Genomic DNA, 21,998 nt, shown 5'->3' with positions numbered 1-21,998 from the left:
GGACGTTATTTATGAAGAGTTTTTATGAAAAGTTTTATGTGATGTTTTATATGTTTATGTTTATGAAAAAAAAAAAAAATTTGTATGTTTTGGATGTTTTTATATCTTACAGCCCGAGGACGTGCTGTGATTTACCAGGGGGGAATGTAGCACCCTGAGGATTCGGCTGCTACAGGGGTATTACGCCTCAAGCCAGAGGTGTGGTATTCCACTCCCGGGTAAGGATGGAGTGTGGAACTGAGCTCAGTAGGCTGCATGCACTACACACATCCCATTTCCGAGGGACAGACCAATGGTACTCCCACTAGAGAAATGTGCAGGTACGACAGTGTCTGTCCCTGGCTGGAGTGGGAGGGGGGTGGAACATCCCAGTAGTGTAGGGGCAGATAGGGGGAGCAGTCTGGGTAATGCTAGGAGCTCATTGGGTGCTGGTCACCTGAGCTCACACATAGAGGGAGTATATAAGGTGGGAACCATCTTAGATCAGGGTCAGTCTGTCAGAGTTGAGTCAGAGAAGCAGAGCAGCTCAGCCAGCTCCAAGGCCAAGAGAGAGAGAGAGGAGAAAGAAGGACCCAGAGGGGGAGAAGAGGGAACTCCAAGAACCCAAAATTAGACCAGAGGGTGAAGAGTTGGCACAAGGGTACCGGATCCCAAGCTGGTGGAGGGCCCTAATCCTTAGCCAGAGACCGGAGGTCGTGGGCAGGATCTGCCACGACCACCCACTAAATCCACCCGGAAGGCAAACCAAGAATAGGGTCAGGGAACCCAGAGACAAGGGTTTTACCAACAAGAGGCCCGAGGGAGCCGGACTTAGGTGGATCCCTGGTGGGGAAGGCCAGAGAGAAGGACAAGTCAGAAAGGGAGCTCAGGACCACGCTCCATAATCACCTGGGGGTTGGCCGAGTCCAGGACCTGGTGGACGCAGCACGGCTCGGGTGGTCACTCAAGGCCGGAGTGACCAACACAAAAGCAGTAAGTAAAACCCTGAACTGCACAGCCCGACTCGGAGTCTTATTACCACTCTCACTGCACCACCACAACCACCACCCTCTACAACTGACCCCCTGAGGCTATACCCCTCCCGTTGGGGGTTATACTACCTGAGCTGCACACACACCACCAGCCTCAGCGGACCCTGCTGCAGCGGCGGCCGTAGTGACCGCAAATCAACGGGTGGCGTAGTCGACACTAAAGAACATCCAGTAACATCTGTAGGACTGCCACACACTGAGCTTGACACCCTGGGCACGGACCGGGTCACCGCCACTCGGAGACTACAACCCCCATCTGATCCGGCTCCGGGTATCCCCCAAACAACACTGGCCCAGGGGGCGCGTCAGATACATATAGATGGAAGAAGCTTTGGCATTTTCACACAGTTGGATGCAACAATTATCTCTGTCTGAGGAGTATAAAGGGCTTTGCACTTTGCTAAAGAAAGAAGTAATTGCTTTTCTATATGCTGTCTAAAAATTATCCTTTTAATAGGGAAACAAAACAGGTGTTTTGTACTGTTTTGAAAGTGAAAAAGTAATGGCCTCTCAACTAGAAGTGAAAAAATATCCATTTTTTGTGGTCAACAACTGCTTTGCTAATCACAAAATTATTAGGCAAAAGGCTTTTTATCAAGCCGTCCAAATATCCCCTTATTTCTTGAGACAAAACAATGGCACCATTTTGAGCATGGAGAAGTTCTGACTTGTTGCCATGAGCCTTTAAAAAAATTAGCCCCATTTTCAGAGCTGTTTCTTGAGGGTATGTAATGTCCGTTGAGCAAGATCTGGAAGAGGTGTTGGAGGAGACATATAACCGCTGCCTGTCAGTGGAAAGAGATATATCTCCCAGTCGCTGAGGCCTCACCACCTGTCCCAGATGCCAGTGGTGAATAACTGCCAATGAAAACATTCACCCTGCGAGCTGTGAAACTCATGCATTGCACTGGCCATAGTTGTTACTCAAGGTTGTTATGCACTTTGCAGAGGGACCCAGCAAGACTGGCACCAAACCAGCAAAGGCTTTTACAGAGCCCTTACCAAGCCCACTGTCACCGGACAGCTGGCATATGGTGACGCAGCTGGTGCCTAGTCAAGAGCAAGGTGAGTACCTCTGCAAGAACCCCAGGAAGTGAAACCAGAAGAGAAAATGATAAAACTCCTGAAAAGATAGCAACACTAATGCGAGCACCACTCACCAACATCAGCACATAGGAACTGCAATAAACAGCAAAGCACTGAGCAGGGAGCAGGATTAAATAGCCGCCTAATGATCAGGTGTTGAATACCTCACAATCATCCCCAGATAGCTACTCCCTGCTACCTTGCACAGCAGAATGAACAAAATTCCACCACTGCTTAGTGCCAGACAACGCAGTGTTCTGCATTGCCTGGCAACCGGGGAAATAAGTGAGAGACACGGCGTCCTGCATCCTCACACATCCTACAACACCAGAACGCGATGCTCCATAAGATTGGGACAGTCTCCGTGCATGAGTAGTAGCTCCACCTCCAGGGTCAGGACAATGAGGGCGCCTGCAACCGGAGTAGTGTTGCATCGGACCGGCTCCATTCCCAAGTGGGAGCACATAATCATGATTCCTAACAATGGTATCTATAGTGCAGTACAATTTGGAGTGCAAAGACAAGTCCAGAGAGCGCACTATGTTCTCCTGCCGTGAAAACAGAGAGTGTGTACCTCTTTCTGTTAGAACTAATGGCGGCTTGGTATCTTCCAGCAAAACTGAGCACATGCCATCATTTCTCAAAAGGCAGCAGAATCCACAAGCTGGTAAGGCAGCAACTGCACCACCAGCAAGTTGAGAAGATGCGAGTTTAGTTGGCAAATCAGTGGATGACTGGGAGCATATGATTGTTTCCTCGCCACACAATCGGCAATGTATATTTGCCATTTTGATGGAGAAGGAAGAGTTGGAGTACGACACACAATAGAGGAGGATCACAATGATGATGGTGGTGCTGATGACACCGAAGAGGTGCTACCTACGGGTGCAGTATAGCTGACAGAAAGATGAGCGTGGTGAGAAGGGGGAGGAGGACAACTTGAGGCTTGCTCTGATTCCTGGCTGACTTGACTTTACCAAATGAGCAGATGATGTTGCTTCATGTGCTGATGGAGAGCCTTAGTTCCTAGTCTACAAGAGCCAGGACGTCCACGGCTTACTTTCCTCTTGCAGAGCTTGCAGTGTGCCAAAGAATCATCTGGCATCAACTTGCAAAAGAATGTACGTACATGAAAAATACGCACATATGACTCGCCACCACCATGACCAGACCTTTCAGGCGCTGTAGAGCCACCTCAACTAACAGCATGTGCAGCATTACCGGCTAAAGAGCTGACCGCACGAAAAGCTGATTTACCCCACAGTATGTTTTTAACTCACGGTGCCTGCACTGTGTATCGCTGATGGCAGCAACCTCCTCTGATGAACACAACTCCTTGTCACCCTTGTCTAGTTATCAGATTTTGTCTAACACAAAGTCAACATCCTCATCATCAATCATAATTCAGCTGAGAAGTGCCTTTGTATATGAAATGGACAGCCCTCCTTGTCCCCTCCAATGCCTTATTCCCACCCCAAGCTTTGCCCTAGCTCAGAATGCTACTACCACAGACAGTGTCTTTTACATCTTGCCTAAGAGCCTGCAACACAGATTGGCATTGTTGTCCATAATGCGTTTGGTTAGGGAACTATGGGGCAGAGCAGAAACAGCAGGTGTCATTGACAGGACATCTATTCCATTACTCCCTTCACATCCTTTCCCGCTAATGCACTTGCCAGAGTTTGCAAAGAAGCAGGGCTGGCTCCAGGTTTTTGTGGGCTCTGGGCGTAGGAGTCTCAGTGGGCACCTTTAACACATACCATGATTCATGATGCACAGATACCGGAGAGAAATATATATATGTATAGTACAAGGCCAAAGATTTCACTTCTTACATTACATGAGCGATATCTATTGTAAATTCTACAATAGCTCAGAAACCGGCGAATAGCTCCATACAGAATACTGGCCCCCATAAAATGCTCCATACAGGATACTGGCCCCCATATAATGCTCCATACGGGATACTGGCCCCCGTATAACACTCCATACAGAATACTGGCCCCCATATAAAGCTCCATGCAGGCTGTGCCCCCACATAATGCCTCATGCAGGCTGTTCCCCCCACATAATGCCCCACGCAGGCTGTCCCCCCCACATAATGCCCCATGCAGACTGTTACCCCCATATAATGCCCCATGCAGGATGTCACCCCCCTTATAATGCCCCATGCAGGATGTCACACCCCCCTCCCTTATAATGCCCCATGCAGGATGTCACTTCCCCCCTCATATAATGCCCCATGCAGGATGTCACTTCCCCCCCTTTTAATGCCCCATGCAGGATGTCACCCCCCTCCCTTTTAATGCCCCATGCAGGATGTAACCCCCCTCCCTTATAATGCCCCATGCAGGATGTCACCCCCCCTTATAATGCCCCATGCAGGATGTCACACCCGCCCTCCCTTATAATGCCCCATGCAGGATGTCACACCCCCCTCGCTTATAATGCCCCTTGCAGGATGTCACCCCCCCCTCTCTTATAATGCCCCATGCAGGATGTCACACCCCCCTCCCTTATAATTCCCCATGCAGGATGTCACACACCCCCTCCCTTATAATGCCCCATGCAGGACGTCACACACTCCCCGTCTCTTATAATGCCCCATGCAGGATGTCACACCCCCCCATCCCACCCCACCATATAATTCCCCATGCCTCCATACAATAAAAAAAAAAAATCAAATACTCACCTAGCTTCTCACCTGCTGCCGCTGCTCCGGACTCCTCACATGTGCAGGTGTCTTCCCATTCTGTGCTGTGACGGCTCAGGAGAGAGCGTGGTGGAAAGACGTCACTGCGTCCTCTGACCTGAGACGTCACTGTGCAGCAGCCACGGAAGAGACAGGACCTGCTGCAGAAGCACGGGGAGAGGTAAGTATTCCGCCGGCTGCTGGGGCCCTGAGCAAGTGGAGGGGAGGGAGCTGACACCGCTCTCCTCCCCTCACAGGTCCCATAGCGCGGCAGGGTGCCCGACGGCGAGTGGGCCCCCCGCCTGCTCAGGGCCCCGGCACTTGCCCGGGTGCTGACACAGGGCCTGCAAAGGAGGACAAATGTGACTTATGTTTGGTACTACTACTGCCAGGACGGTTGTTGCCAGCACACGTGGTGTTAGAGTTGCTGCTAACGGTAACCACATTCTTATCCGTGATATTAGTTTTTTTTAATTTCCCGGTCACATCCGTCACCAGTGACATGTTTGAGTTTAGTATACATTTGAGGCAAAATTATAGCATTTAATTCATTTCTAAACTTTGTTAAGAAACATATCCAATTCTTTAGTTTAAAATTCTCCCTCCCTTGACAAAAAAAATACTTAATCCTAAATAAAGAGTTCACTACATAAGCACACGCACAGAAAGTAATTTGTGGCAAAATCCAATAGTATTACGATTGTTAAATGAGACTAGTCAAACATTTGTAAAACCTTAATCTCTTATTGTTGTTGTTTTTTTTAAATAATGACGTTCATTCAAAATGAAAATAAGTTAATGAAACCTAGGTTTAGAAGGTGATACCCATAATTTACTACCAGTAAAAAATATGTGTACTTGTACTTATAATTGCTCATTATGTCCTTCTACCCAGCTAATTCTTCTCTTTTCCATTAGGTCTTTGACATCAGGTGATTAAAAAATGACTAGCTGAATCCTTCTAAGTTCTATGTAGAAACAGGAGGTCAATTTTCCCTGCATGAGTCTTGAGTCACTTTGGGCAGATCACACCTGAAATTGGCAGATTCAAACAACTTTTGTCCAATGTGTATGGGGACCTTTATTTTCCAATTCTCCACTTGATGACAAAGGAGGTACATTTCAAAGAATGCAAAAAAATGCAATTCCTAAAATCTACTATATATATAAGTCTATGCAAATATAGAACAAAAGTCCCATTGGTAAAGTTACTTGTGGAAAAGCAGTATAAACTTATATCTATCAGTCTTACCTTGGGAAGAATGGTGTGTTCTGGGCACAGGAATGTCTGCACAGTTTCCTTCTGTTCTGTAATCTTTCCAATTACACGAACACACCGAGGCTCCAGGTTGGATCCCATGTTATCTTTAATATCCGATTCCTGAATAGTCTAGAAGAAATAATGTTAATAAATGTTAACTTAGCATCAAGGAAGCAAGAAAGTACAGTATATATGCCACATATAATAGTATTCCATGTAAAAGCTAGGAATATTGTGCACAATTAAGGAAAGATATGTGGGATTTACTTTTATTACTTGAGTCACATGTCGAAAATTCTACAACTTTAAACATCAGTTGTCCCTATTGTACCAAAACATACCACCACTATTTCCCTTTTTGTGGGGTTTCTGTCTGATCACTTTTTTACTTGCAAAGATTGTATTTATAATGATTTCAGCAGGTCAGACTAAATCTGCTGTCACTGATACCAGCTGTATATTCTTACAGCACACTTCAACTTCATAATCAATACCTCTATAGTCTGTGAACATTATTTTACTTTCTGTTCACACCTCATGGTGCTTATTTTGTTGCCTTTGCTGGGTAAATCTTCTGATATATCTGTCTATATGGCTGTGGACAAAGCTACATAGCCTCTGCTCGTAGCAGTACAGGATTTATATAATACCTAGATAGTGCAAAAGTCTGACAATGTGCCAAATTTATCACAGTCGCTCATGTGGACTGATAGATTTTGTGCATGTTAAAGCTATGTGCCCACGATGCAGAAATGCTCCGGATTTTTCCTGAGTGTTTCTGCATCTCCCTGGCAGAGAAAACGCATGTGGATTTTACATGCGGATTGTACATGCGGATTTTACATGCGTTTTTTCAGCCAGGGACAAGCGTTTATCACGCGTTTTGCACATGCAATTTCGCATGCGGGTTATCAAGCGCTCTCCAAGCGACTTTAGCATCACTTGGAAAAGTGTTTGACAACTTGGTAACACTATATAAATCCATGCAACAGGCATGCAACAGGCATGGATTTTACATAGTGTGACCAAGTTAGTTAAAAAAAAAGAATAAAAATGGTAAAAAATAAAAAAAAACATTATGCTCACCTTCCGATGGCCCCCGGTCTCCTTCTCCGGTGCGTCCTGGCTCCCCGGTGTATCGCGGTGGTGTAAAAGGACCTTCCATGACGTCATTTAGTCATGTGACAGGTCACGCGAACGCCGATGTCAGCGGTCGCATGACCTGTCACATATGACTGAATGACGTCATGGAAGGTCCTTTTACTCCATTGCAAGCCAAGACATACGGGATAGAAGACCGGGGGCCATCAGAAGGTGAGTATAATGTTTTTTTTTATTTTAAAATATTATTATTTTTTTTTACAGGTACTATGGTACCCGGGTCTGGAGGAGAGTCTCCTCTTCTCCAGACCCGGGTACCATAAGCACATTGAATCGCTTAATATCCGCATGTGCACATGTAGTCAAGAGAGGCTGTACTCAGCCACAGGCTTTAGAGGGAGGCAGGCATGACAGGGTTAATGCAGGATACAGGGGGAAGGGCTTGCTTAGATAGGGGTGACTAGAGTTCGGGTAGGTGCTTATCTTCAATTTGATTGGTGTATATTGTAGGGGAGGGTATTTTTGGGGGTAGGGGCATGTGTGGGGGAGGAGTGGGGGTATATAGGGACGGCCATTTGGGATTTGGCAGCCATTTCAGGTTGCCATCATCCCTTAAGCAACATCTTGTTTATTATGGAAGCCATTGAAGGGATACTCCAGCAGCTGCGGGACGCTGCCTGCCTGAATGGGGCAGATTGGCTGCAGGCTTCAGTTCAATACCTGCTTGGGGGTACAGGAGCCGGTACCGCTACACCAGCTCCTGAGTCATGACGGCCGCGGAGGACTAGGCCTCCGGCGCGCCTTAGCCCTAAAGAAACCCCCAGGGTCCGGCGGCGTATCAGGAGCCCCTCTCGGGACCCTCCAGCCGGGAATATGGCTCGCACTGCCGCGGCCCGTACTTCCCGCTCTGGGAGGAATCCAGCGACACGCCGGGACCTGCGTCAGGAGGAGGAGCCGGCCTCCTCCTCTACAACACGAGGCGGCGAGTCATCAGGACCAGGTACGGCAGGCCACATGCAGCTGCGGGGGCCTGCTCGGTGTAGTGCAGCAAGGATGACGCGAGGATGGGGGCCTAACCCGGGGGCCTCTCAGCGCGGGAGCAGTGACGATCGCTCCGCCCATCTTCCGGCAGGCGAGGACGATTTAACAACGGGCGGTCAGGTTCCGGCCGGCTCCGTCCACACTGCTAGCTCCGCCCACAATGCGGTCGCGGCGGCCGTAAATCATAACGCTGCAGCCATGCAGCAGGCGGCTGGCTCTGTAGATGCGAGGTCAAGCAACAACAGTCCCGCAGAGGTGACTCAAAGATACGGGCAGCACAGTGCTGGCCCAGCCCCCTTATCTGTTATGACAGCTGGTCACGACTGTAGCCAGGCTGGCTGCAGCCATTGGTCGCCGAATGCAACGACAAATGTTGGGTCAGGATCAGAGTCGATAGCGGGGCAGCAAGTCGCTGGCCCCTCAGGTCTCACTCCCACGCCACACCGGGGCCTATAAGGATCGGATGATGGTTGTCGACTCCAGGATTCAGGATTTGCGGCTGCTGGGTTCACAGCACCTAGGCAGCCAGGTGAGTCGTCGCAAACTTTTCCTTTCAGGCTCCCGTTACCATCCTTAGCATTTAATAGTCAGGACGTCCCTGGGGGGGTTGGCGGGAGCATTAGTTTACTCATGCAGGGTTTATGGGATTTAGCTGTTTTACTGGGGACGGGGACGAATGTGTCACAAGGCACAGTATCGCCTACTTCTGCATGGCTGGGTAATTTTCAATCGCCTCAGCTGGGACAGAGTGGGTTAGGTAACTCCAACATGGAGCTTTTGAGGGGCTCCAATACAACGGGCGCAGGGGGAGCTAATTTGTCATCAGGCGAAGCTAACACGGGCATTTCAGGGTCTACACAAATTGGGGGAGGTGAGGGTGAAAAAGAAAAAGATGATAATGTAAGATTAGATGATATGGCAAAAGGGGAAGTTTATGTTTGCTTTGAGGGGCCTCTGGGGGCTCATCTGAAGCCTGAGGTCAGGGAGAAGATATGGAAAGGGGAATATGTAGACATATTCTCTTTACTTCCATTGGAACGCTTCAATCTAGATAGGGCTAGAAAGGATGATTCCAAGAAGGAGGATGAAGAAAAACGAAGGTACCGCCTGATACCACGGACCTTTACGAACTGGTTGCAGGCGTTTGCGATATTAGCCAATGTGATAGGTGAGAAAGCTCCTGAAAATTGTTCGGGGCTTTTCTGTTACTTAGATGCAATCGGGGAAGCTGCCCATCAATTCCATGGCATCTCTTCCTGGTCCCCGCCTCCCCGCCCCGCCTCGTTTTGGCGGAGATCCCGGTCAGGCACGGGGCTTCATTAACCTGTGCACCCTGCACTTCGGACTGTTGGCACACCAGTTTTCCACCGACCGCGCCAAAGTAGCCTTCATCATGTCCCATCTCACGGGGGAGGCGCTGGCTTGGCTAAATCCTCTATGGGAGAGAGGAGACCCCCTGGTGTCCAACCTGCCAGCCTTTCTCTCGGCTTTCCGGAAGGTCTTCGACGAACCAGGACGGAGGACCTCATCCGCCTCATCTCTGCTACGCCTCCGCCAAGGAAGTCTCACCGTGGGACAATATGCCATACGGTTCCGTACCCTTGCTTCGGAGCTTTCCTGGGATAACGACGCCCTGGTGTCCGTCTTCTGGGAGGGTCTGTCCGGCCGTATTAAAGATGAACTCGCCGGTCGGGACATTCCTACCACTCTCGACGACTTAATTACACTTGCCACCCGGATTGACATCCGGTTCCAGGAGCGCAGCAAAGAGGTCACCCGTGAGAGGAGGTTTCCACGCCTTGCCCCTACCTTCCAGAGACTCATCACTTCCTCCGTTACTCCCCCGGCGCACTCACCCGAGCCTATGCAGGTCGACCAGACCAAGATGGTCAAGACCCGTCAAGAATTACGCCGTGCCGAGGGGAGCTGCTTCTACTGTGGCAGTAAGGAGCACCGGATCCGTTCCTGTCCGGAGAGGTCGGGAAACGCCTGTGTCTAGGATCGCTCAGAGAGGTCGCCCTAGACAGAAATAAACCCTCTCCATCTCTAATGCTGTCGGTCTCTATCATCTGCGGGGAGAACCGTTATTTTGAACTGGCTCAACTTGACTCTGGAGCTGCCGGAAATCTCATTTCTCAGTCCCTGGTAGAGAAATACCGCATTCCCACCAAACCTCTGGCTGTACCCTTATCTGTCGCCGCCGTGGATGGGGGCCTCTTACCTCATCCCATCCAACTCATCACCGAATCCATAACTCTGCAGGTGGGAATGCTGCACTCTGAGAGCATCTTCTTCCATGTTCTGCCTGGACTCTCTCACGCCCTCTTGCTAGGCCTACCTTGGCTCCAGAGACACGCACCCGTGCTTGATTGGCAGACCGGAGAAGTTCTTCGCTGGGGACAGGACTGCCATAAGACTTGTTTAGTTCCCGTTCATCCTGCTCGTCCTTCTCCTACCCCAGCCAATCTACCCGGCCTACCGGTTCCCTATTGGTCTTTTGCGGACGTCTTTAATAAAAGAGAAGCAGAGACATTACCCCCTCATAGACCATACGACTGCCCAATTGACCTGATGCCCGGCGCTACTCCTCCCCGTGGGCGTATTTACCCTTTGTCCGCTGCTGAGACCCGGTCCATGTCTGAATATATTGAGGAGAATCTGGCCCGGGGATTTATCCGGAAATCTACCTCCCCGGCGGGAGCAGGCTTCTTCTTCGTCAAAAAGAAGGACGGCTCACTCCGTCCCTGTATAGACTATAGAGGCCTTAACCAGATCACAGTGAAGAATAAATACCCCCTTCCGCTCATTCCTGAATTATTTGACCGTCTGAGGGGGGCTAGAATCTTCACCAAGCTGGACCTCCGTGGGGCGTATAATCTGGTCCGTATCCGTCAGGGGGATGAATGGAAGACGGCATTCAACACCCGGGACAGCCACTATGAATACCTTGTAATGCCCTTCGGTCTCTGTAACGCTCCCGCCGTCTTTCAAGAGTTGGTCAATGACATCTTCCGTGACCTTCTCTATTCCTGCGTGGTGGTGTACCTGGACGACATCTTGGTCTTCTCTCCGGATCTTCTCACTCACCGGAGGGACGTTCGTCAGGTCCTGCTCAGGCTCAGGCAGAACCACCTCTACGCTAAATATGAGAAGTGCCTCTTTGAGCAGACCTCGCTTCTGTTTCTGGGCTACATAATCTCTCAGACTGGCCTACAAATGGACCCTGAGAAACTGTCTGCCATCCAGAAGTGGCCCCGACCAGAGGGGTTGAAGGCTATTCAGCGGTTCCTGGGCTTCGCCAACTACTACCGCCTCTTCATTCCGCACTTCTCTTCCCGGACTGCCCCTATCTTGGCGCTCACCCGTAAGGGCGCTAATCCCAGAGAATGGCCGCCCGAAGCAGAGGAGGCCTTCCTTTCCTTAAAATTAGCTTTTTCCTCTGCCCCTGTGCTGCATCGTCCGGACGACAACAAACAATTCTTTCTAGAAGTCGACGCTTCCTCCTCCGGAGCCGGAGCAGTACTTACCCAAAAGTCGTCTTCCGGAAGAATGGTAACTTGCGGCTTCTTCTCCAAACTCTTCTCCTCTTCTGAGCGCAATTATTCTATAGGAGACCCAGAATTGTTGGCCATTAAGCTGGCACTGGAGGAGTGGCATTACCTGCTCGAGGGGGCTCTTCACCCGGTAATAATTTACACGGACCACAAGAACTTGGCTTACCTCCAGAGTGCCCAGAGAATTAACCCGCGCCAAGCCTGGTGGTCCTTGTTCTTCGCCCGCTTTAATTTCATTCTTCATTTTCGCCCGGCTGACAAAAACATCAAAGCTGATGCCTTATCCCGATCCTTTTTGGTCTCTGATCTTGAGGAGGAGCCTAAACACATCATCGACCCCGCCAAAGTAATGCAGGTGGCCCCCGTGAATCTAAATCGTCTTCCACCCGGTAACACGTTCGTAACTGTTCCTGATCGTGAGAAGGTTCTACACTGGGGACACTCGTCCAAGCTAGCTGGCCATGCTGGTCAGAAAAAGACCCTCCAGCTTATTACCCGGCATTACTGGTGGCCTACCCTGCACAAGGACGTAATAGACTTTGTTTCAGCCTGTGTGTCCTGCGCCCGCAACAAGGTTCCGAGACATCTGCCAGCCGGCCGTCTCCTTCCTCTTCCTGTACCTGCTGCCCCGTGGCAGCATATAGCTATGGACTTTATTACGGACCTCCCTGTCTCTGCCGGTTGTACGGTCATATGGGTGGTCGCTGACCGCTTTTCCAAAATGGCTCACTTTATTCCCCTGCCGGGTCTTCCGTCTGCATCAGAGTTAGCTAAAGACTTTATCCATCATGTCTTCCGTCTTCATGGTCTTCCTCTCCACATCGTATCCGACTGAGGGGTTCAGTTCACCTCTCGTTTTTGGCGAGCCATGTGTAAACTGCTGGGGGTCACCTTGGACTTTTCTTTTGCTTATCACCCACAGTCCAATGGCCAAGTAGAACGGATCAACCAAATTTTAACCAGTTACCTCCGGCACTTTGTTAATGCTCACCATTCCGACTGGGTGGATCTTTTACCGTGGGCCGAATTTTCTTACAATAAACACGAGAGCGAATCTTCCTCCAAATCCCCGTTTTTTGTAGACTTCGGTCAGCATGCTCGGATCCTGTTTCCCGTCTCCGCCTCGGTGGACAATCCGGCTGCGGAATCTCTCGTTAACGAATTTTCCTCCATTTGGGAAAGTACCAGAACCGCACTTCTTCAGTCATCCGAGCGGATGAAAAAACAGGCTGACAAGAGACGTCTGGATCCACCACAATTCCGTCCTGGAGAGAAGGTCTGGCTCTCGTCCAAATATGTCCAGCTCAAGATTCCTTTCTACAAGTTAGGGCCTCGGTTCATCGGCCAACTGGAAGTTATCAAACAAATCAACCCGGTGGCCTATAAATTGAAACTCCCGGCCAATTTGCGGATTCCTAACTCCTTCCATGTATCTCTACTCAAACCCGTGATACTTAACTCTTTTTCCAAGTCTACAGGTACGCCTCCTGCTCCGGTTTCCGTTGAAAACGAGTTTGAGGTAGAGAACATTCTGGCCACCAAAAGGGTAAGAGGAAGGACCTTTTTTCTAGTGGATTGGAAGGGGTTTGGCCTTGAGGAGAGAACATGGGAGCTCCGGGAGAGCATCCATGCCCCTCTCATCCTTGATAAATTTCTGTCTGGCCTAAAAAAGGGGGGGCCTAAAGGGGGGGGTACTGTAGCGTCGGCGTCCCTGCCTCCTGCTAGGCAGGGACGCCGTTCCCCTCACCTCTCCGCTCCGTGCCCAGCGTCTTCCTCCCGCTCTGCTGGCAGCGCGTGCTGCTTCCCGGCCTCTGTGCTTAGGGCGCGCGCGCTCCCCCTCTCTTAAAGGGGCCGCGCGCGCCGTCCTAAGGAGTCCCCGGCCAATGGCCGGAGGACCTCACCATATGTAAAGCACCTCCTCCAAAATGGAGGTGCCCAAGCAATGTTGTTGCAAAGCCTATCAACTCTGCTTCAGCCCTCAGGTCCCGTTACCAGATACCTGCCAGTGACCTGCCAGATCTCTGCTTGATACCTACCGGATTCCTGTCTATCTGCTTGCATTCCAACACCTGTCAGTCTGTCTATGGATCTGCCCGCCCGCTCACCTGGGAGCGCTCACCTGCTACCTGCCTGCTAGCCTACCTGGAGGCTCTGCCGTCACTTGCCGTGACCACCTGCCTGTCCAGAGACTCCTGCCCGCTCACCTGGGAGCGCTCACCTGCTACCTGCCTGCTAGCCTACCTGGAGGCTCTGCCGTCACTTGCCGTGACCACCTGCCTGTCCAGAGACTCCTGCCAGCTCACCTGGGAGCGCTCACCTGCTACCTGCCTGCTAGCCTACCTGGAGGCTCTGCCGTCACTTGCCGTGACCACCTGCCTGTCCAGAGACTCTTGTCCGCTCACCTGGGAGCGCTCATCTGCTACCTGCCTGCTAGCCTATCTAGAGACTCTTATCCTGCTGTCACTTGCCGTGACCACCTGCTTGTCTAGAGACTCTTACCCTGCTGTCACTTGCCGTGACCATCCGCCTGTCAAGAGACTGTCCCCGTCACTTGCCGTGATCTCCTGCCCTTCTACCCAGAGACTGTCCCTGTCACTTGCCGTGACTACCTGCCCGCCTTCCCTGGGAGCCACCCGCTTCCTTACAAGGACTGCCCCTTTGTATAGTTGCTCTGAGGTTCCACCTCCCAGACCCGTTACAGGCTAATTCATCATCTCTCCTTTCCAAAGGGCACGTCGGTGAATGATGGTATTGACCCTGATTTGTGTTCAGTGAGTTATACTTCCTTTGACATGGCAGTAGGTTGGGTTCGGTTTTTTGGAAAGGGGGCATTATTGGCAAAAACTGACATAGAGGCGGCTTTTAGGCTGTTACCAGTACACCCGGAGAGCATGCATTTATTGGGTTGCTATGGGAATGGTAGCTTTTTTGTAGACCGGTGTCTCCCGATGGGTTGCTCGCTGTCCTGTGCGTACTTTGAAACATTCAGTACATTCCTTGAATGGGTTGTTAAGGATGTTTCCGGTTTGAATTCCTGCATTCATTATCTGGATGATTTCTTATATGTGGGTCCTGCTAATTCTCCCGATTGTTCGGTGTTGTTGCACACTATGGAGAGCGTGGCTAAGAAGTTTGGAGTGCCGTTGGCTGTCGAGAAGACTGTAGGTCCGGTGACGTCTTTGAGTTTTCTTGGTATTTTAATCGACACAGTTAAAATGGAGTGTAGGCTTCCCACTGAAAAGGTTGTTGATCTGTTGGAACTGGTATCCAGAGTTAAAAAACTGCATAAAATTACTTTGCGTGAATTACAGTCTCTTCTCGGAAAATTGAATTTCGCGTGTCGTATTATGCTAATGGGCAGGGCATTCTGTAGGCGTTTATCATTAGCAATGGCTGGAGCTAAATCACCTCATCACTTCATTAGGTTGCGCAAGGAGTTGCGGGATGATTTGGGAATTTGGGCCCAATTTTTGGAGTCTTATAACGGCAAGTCGGTCTGGATTGCCCCAGTCGTGAATGCCAGTGAATTGGGATTGTGCATAGATGTGTCAAAGAAACAAGGTTTTGCTATCCTTTTTCGTGGTAGTTGGTTTGAGGAAAAATGGCCAGCGTCATGGCGTGATCGGAATTTGTTGGATAATCATACATTGATCAATCTTTTCCCCATCGTGGTCTCTCTGGCGCTATGGGGTGAGTACTTTCAGAATAAAAAGATTTGTTTTTCTTGCAAGAACCAAGGGGTAGTGTTAGCTATCAATTCTCTGTCGGCAGCATCGCCACTGGTAGTAAAAGTGTTGCAACGGCTGGTGCTGATTAGCTTATCTGGGAACACGTGGATAGTGGCGGAGTTCAGGTTGGATCCTTTAATCTCAACCGTTAATGCTGTTTCTCATTCGCAGTGGGATCAGTTCCGGTTGCCGGCTCCTCAGGCATCGTCGACAGATTTGGCATACCCTCCAGAACTATGGAATCTTCCCTTCGAGCTGTAAAGAAATTGATCGGTCAATCATTATCTACAAGGACCTGGTCATCATATGAGGTTGCTTGGCAGTAGTGGGAGGAATGGAAAGCTACTATGCGGGATCCTTTAGAGAGTGATAGCCTTTTATTGTTATTGGTTGGTCATTGCTGGGAGGAAGGTTGGTCGGTGCCAAAAATTAATAATTTTATGGCTGGCTTGGCTTTTGGTTTTAAAATAAGGGGTCTGCCGGACGTAACAAAAGCAACTTTGGTCCTCCAGGCATTGAAAGGTTGGCGAAAAGGCTGGAAGGTGAGAGACTGCAGGCGGCCCATATCATATGGATTATTGTTAACACTGGGACGACTTCTTGGGTCAGTTTGTAAGTCTCCATGGGAAGTCATACTATTTTCTTTGGCCTTTTTTGGGGCGTTACGTTTAGTGGAGTTGGTTAGCCCATCAAGATTTGTCAGTGGGGGTCTTTTGAAGGATGACGTGGACTTATATTCGGATAGGGTAGAGGTTTTCATTCGTTTTTCAAAGACCGATCAATTCAGGAAAGGGTGTAAAGTGGTATTGTTCGCAGTCGCTGGGTCTGACATGTGTCCTGTTCATTGTTTGAGTGAATTTGGGCCAGGTGTAGGGGGATTCAAATCACCATTATTGGTTCATGAGGACGGTTCCTTTTTGTCTCGCTTTCAGTTGATAGCCGTGCTGAAGAAGTGTCTGAAAGCTGGCGGCATTTCGCCAAAAGATTTTAGCGGTCACTCTTTCAGGATTGGTGCAGCCACAGAGGCAGTCAGGAAGGGGTTGGGTGACGAGTTGGTTAAGAAAATTGGGTGTTGGGAATCCATACGGTTTAGGTCTTACATACGCCCGGCTTGGGTATAATGAAGAGCATGTTTTAAGTTCTGGTTTGATGTTACTGTCTCTCAGAGTCATATTTTGTTTAACTTTACAGATGTGGGTCCCCGACTCGTATGGATCATGGGCCATTCTTTTGTTTTCTGGGCTGCACTGCGGGCAGCGGTGAGGCCGGCCGGCCGTCAGTTGGGATTTTCGGTGGATGAAGCTATTCTTCGGTGGATTGGAAAGCGGGGAATGGTTTGGCGTCAACTCCTGGCGGAATTCCATCACTTTGTAAGGCTTGATCGGGTCCCTGATTTGCTGGTGTTACATTTAGGTGGTAATGACCTGTGTAAGAGGTCGTGTAGGGAACTTATCAAAGATATCAAATTTGATATACTAAGATTGTGGGCAATGTTTCCGAAGGTTTTAGATATCTGGTCAGACATTGTTCCACGGAAAATCTGGTGAGGGGCCCGATCAAATGATGGAATCAATAGGGCCCGGGTAAAAATAAATAGGGCGGTGACGCATTTCATGGTGAGAAATGGGGCCTTGGCCATACGTCATTTGGAATTAGAGTCGGGAGAAGGGGAATTCTGGATGAGGGATGGGGTACACTTGAACGCGGTTGGTACGGATATGTGGTGCCTGACAATTCAAGAAGGCATAGAAAAAGGTTTAAGAGTGTGGAGGGACACAAATATTTGAGGCGTCAGAATATTTGTGCTCATGGCATGAGGGAATCCTCGAAGTTGGTGTTCATGGTTAATGGTGGATCAGTGGGGGGGGGGGGACCTCGGGAAGTTCTGGACCCCCCTACATGGTATTCAGTGGTCTCGGGTGGTTGATCCCATGGGGAATGGATCAGAGGACCCGTGATTTGGGCAGGTTTCATTGGCCAGGCTGTTTGAACTGGTGCCTCTGAGCTGGTGCTTAGCGGCTAGAGGTAATACGCAATCTGGCCTGAGACATAAGGACACAATTGGTTTCTTGGTTTAAAATAGTTTGGGGCTTCGAGGACCACCCCTTTAGGATATAGTTTATAATGTTTGAATTTATATGTTAATAAACGGCTGCTGTGGCCAATTTAATCCAACATATAATGTGTGGCGTGTTTATTTGAAAGGGGGGTCAGTTAGCTATGGGTGAGTTATATTGAACCCCATGACTCGCAGATACCCGCTGTCATGCAGATATTAAGCGATTCAATGCAAGTTAATGGCTACAAAAACGCAGCAATTCCGCAAAATAATTGCTAGTGCTGCGGACCTTCTAACAAGCGGTTTTTAAGCGTTTCTGCGTCGGAATTGCCGCTGCGGAAACGCTTAAAAAATGCATAGTGGGCACACAGCCTTAGACATATTTGTCTACTTTTGGTTTTGCACCACATATTGGTTGACTTATTTTGTGACACTTTTTGGTGCAATTTGGTACACATTGTTACATTTTAGCCAGAGGTGTACTTTTCTGCTCCAAGGGCTACATTGTCAGATTGAATCAATTCCAAGGGCTGCAAGAAAACCGATAGCGGAAATATGATCTGGGACATTTATAAAATATTGCCCGTAAGTGCCATATACTGTATATCAATCATATGCAAGTTTCAGGACTCCTATCTATCATGAAAATAAGGAGTCACCTTCTCACCTGTTTATATCCTAGAAAAGGAAGAGACCATGCATGCTGCTCGCTCTACTGTACTTAAAGGGGTTGTTCGGTCAAAAGTGATAAGTCTGCAGTCACTCTGTGTGCACAGTGAGTGCGCTGCGGGGAGTTGCCGGTTTGAGACCCGGCATCAGAGGGTATGTATAAATTATGCATACCCCCGGCCATTCAGCGCCGCCTTGCTCCATACACTTGTATGGAGCGAGGCCTGCCCTGTCTAGTGACGTGGACAGCCAGTGGGCACGTCCAACTAGAAGGCGTGGCCTCGCTTAATACAAGTGTATGGAGAGCGAGGCCACACCCACTAGCCAGGGGTATGTATAACATACATACCATCCATTACCGGGTCTCATACCGGCGAATCCCCGCAGCGCACAGTGCCTGCGCTCGGGGAATTCATAAGTCTGCTGTCACACAGAGTGACTGCAAACTTATCACTTTTGACCAGACAATCCCTTTAATGTGAGTTGATAAAATGTGTTTCACTACTCCCATAAAACTATACTGAAGAGAGCCTCATTCATGTATGGAACCAGCACAACATTATCTGCTTTCTGGAGTGCTATCCAAGGGTCTGGAGACCCCCATTCTGGGATTCCAGAGACGTGCACATAGAAAAGTGCAGGTACTTTTCTATCTCTGCTCTGCATATCAGAAGCCCACAGACAAGTATATCTATGACTAGATGGTTGGAAGCCACACAGAATAGCACGGCAGGTGGCATGTGGCCCTAGGGCCCCAGGCCTTGCACCTCCGGTTTAAGCCACGCCCAGTTGTCTCTAGGCCTTACTTCCAGTTCATTCAACATCATGTAAACATTAGTGATGAGCGAGCACTAAAATGCTCTGGTACTCGTTGCTCGGATCGGCCAAATTGGAATGCTCGAGTGCTCGACCCGAGCAACGAACCCAATGTAAGTCTATGGGAAACTCGAGCATTTTTCAGTTGGCTCCCCCCGGCGGTCTGCAGAGGGCCTAAAAATTGCCCAAATCGATGGGAACAGTGCTCAAATGACATGGGAACAGCATGGGGAAGACCCCTGGAAGCATTTCTGTCTCCCAGGTCACTGCTGTCAACAATGTTGTCAGAGTATTACGCCACTTTTACGGACTCACAATAAAACATACAAAAACTAAATCAAAATTGATTTTCCTCGGAAATATGTTAAGGAATATCCTTTCCAGGGTAATGACTTGTATATAAGGCAAAATAAATATCCAAAACCAAAAATACTCCTCCACACCTTGGGCTATGTAGCGTTTTTGATGCGTTTTTGCACTTTTGCATTGCTTTCAACCAAGACAAATGCATTCACTGGGAAATGTCATTTTAACATTTTACAACCTTATTTGGCCATGTGGTGTGTGACACATCATCAGACACATGCATACAGTGCTGAAAAGACATAGAAACAGCATGGGGAAGACCTCTGGAAGCATTTCTGACTCCCAGGTCACTGCCTAAAGGTGTGCCCATCATAAGTGATCCTTAGCGCATGCCAAGATGTCTCCCGCCATGCACCTGTCGTTGCAGACTTGCCCACGTCCTTGTCCCAGTGCAGCGTTCAGTTATCCCTACCCCATTCCTTGGAATGCAAGCGCAAGTATGCAGGCAGCCACCCACCCTCCCACAGGCTGCAATACTATACTGCCAAATTTTTGACAGCTGCTTGCACTTGAAATGTGGCCTTTTAGGCTCGTGGAGACGGAAGCTGCCACTATTTTTCCCAGTATCGTCTCCGCCTTCCACAAGCACGGGTCCCACAACATTACCAGTGCCCTCCCCAGTGCACTTACTGGGAAGGACTGCCTAATCACAAACACGTGGACAGGTGAATGTGGCCAGGGACGGTACGGAGCCAGTCCACCGCTTTTTTTGCTGAGTTATATTTAGCACGGTGAAAGGACTGGCATAGAGGGAAACTGTATCTACTCTGGGTGTCATTTCTCCCAGGAAGTCCTCTAATGCAGCTTGTTGCAGAAGCAATGGCAGCAAGTCCAACATCAACTCGCACTTGTCGGTGGAGCTTTGACACACACACACATCTTTCTTTGTGCATTTAATTTCATGACTACAGAGTTGGGCAATGGCCTGATCTGCAATGCGGTTTGAGAAATAACATGCATAAGCACGTCCGATCCACATTAAAAAAAGGAGCCATAGAGTGTTGGGGAACCTTCCCCCACACTTTTCTTAGCCAGGGCTGCTTCTCGGCAGGGTTGGACGGTCCCACCAGAGAATCCTCTGGTGTGCCCTGGCTTCTACCTCAGGAGAGTTCAAAATAGCGCTAACTTTTCAGCTGCTATGGGGCTCTTGAGCGGGGGAGAAAGGTGAGCCCTCAGAATAAAATCCTCTGGTGGGCACAATATTTTTCAATCTGAAACAGCTTCTCAGTGGGACTTGTATTTCACCGCAGCCATATTCTTTAGCTCGGTGAAAGGACTGGCATAGAGGTAAACCGTATCTACTCCGGCTGTCATTTCTCCGTCACCAGGTTCCGCCCATTGTCACACACGACCATGCCTGGCTGTATGTTCATCGGTGAGAGCCACAGACCAGGCTGCTGTGTTACAGCTTTCAACAACTCTGCAGCACTGGGCGGTTTGTCACCTAAGCATTAAGCATGTTATCTTTAGCATAGCCTGTTGCCGCTTGGCCAAGGCAGTGCTGCAGTGCGTCAGCTTGTGACTGATGTGGTCATTTTGGAGATGGAGGAGGAGGTGCAGTCGCTGAACAATGTGATTACATTGAGATTAAATTGGTGACGCTGTTTTTTATACTAAAGAAAGATCCTATTGTTTTGGATACTTTAACGTTAGTTTTTAAGACAAATGCATTCACCGGGAAATGTCATTTTAACATTTTACAACCTTATAAGGCAATGTGGTATGTGACACATCATCAGACACTTCCTGTTTTATTTATGATGGAGGGACTCATATAAAAATGGCCCTATAAAAATAGGTCATAAAGCCTATTTTTATAGGGCCATCAGACGGCCCTTACTATTCTTAAAAGGCCAGCAGTCGGCCCTCGCTATTGTTAGAGAGCCATCAGCCGGCTATGCTTTGTTGTTCCCATTATTATCAAGTGGGTCTCCTATACTGTTATTGCGTATGCAGTGACTGTAAGGGCTGCCAAAAATTTGGACGCAACCCAATACCCCTTTGAAGAGACATAGAGGAGGGTCTCAGTAAAAAAAAAATGTTCCCATTATAAAGGAGCGGGTCTCCTATAGTGGTAATACCCATGCTGTGACTGCAAGGGCTGCCAAAATTTGGGAAAAACCCCACTAAGAATTTAAAGACACATAGAGCAGGGCCACAGTAACGACAAATTCCCATTAGAAAGGAGAGAGTCTGCTATACAGTTATAGGATATGCAGTGAGTCCAACGGCTGACCAATTTTAGGAAAAACCCCACTAAGAATTTAAAGGCACATAGAGCAGGGACACAGTAATGACAAATTCCCATTAGCAAGGAGAAAGTCTGCTATACAGTTATAGAGTATGCAGTGAGTCCAACGGCTGACCAATTTTAGGAAAAACCCCACTAAGAATTTAAAGACACATAGAGCAGGGCCACAGTAACAAGTACGATATGTTCCCATTAGAAAGGAGAGGGTCTGCTATACAGTTATAGGGTATGCAGTGAGTCCAACAGCTGACTAATTTTAGGAAAGACCCCAATAAGAATTTAAAGACACATAGAGCAGTGCCACAGTAATGACAATTTCTCATTAGAAAGGAGAGGGTCTCCC

At 48.9% G+C, this 21,998-nt stretch overlaps 1 protein-coding gene across 4 annotated transcripts in view; it reads right to left on the bottom strand.

Annotated features, from left to right (window-relative positions):
• Positions 1-21,998, bottom strand: part of DLG3 (discs large MAGUK scaffold protein 3) — a 363,030-nt gene that overhangs the window by 326,655 nt on the left and 14,377 nt on the right. For all 4 annotated transcript variants that reach the window (XM_073640945.1, XM_073640947.1, XM_073640948.1 and 1 more), the window contains exon 4: positions 6,062-6,199. In XM_073640945.1, the coding sequence (XP_073497046.1) occupies positions 6,062-6,199 (138 nt within the window). The remainder of the gene's footprint in view (positions 1-6,061; positions 6,200-21,998) is intronic.

The sequence above is a fragment of the Phyllobates terribilis genome, unplaced genomic scaffold (genome assembly GCF_046119375.1).
Source record: "Phyllobates terribilis strain yellow unplaced genomic scaffold, ASM4611937v1 Scaffold_7__3_contigs__length_470593459, whole genome shotgun sequence".
Lineage (NCBI taxonomy): Eukaryota > Metazoa > Chordata > Amphibia > Anura > Dendrobatidae > Phyllobates > Phyllobates terribilis.
This window is presented reverse-complemented; position numbering and strand designations above follow the sequence as displayed.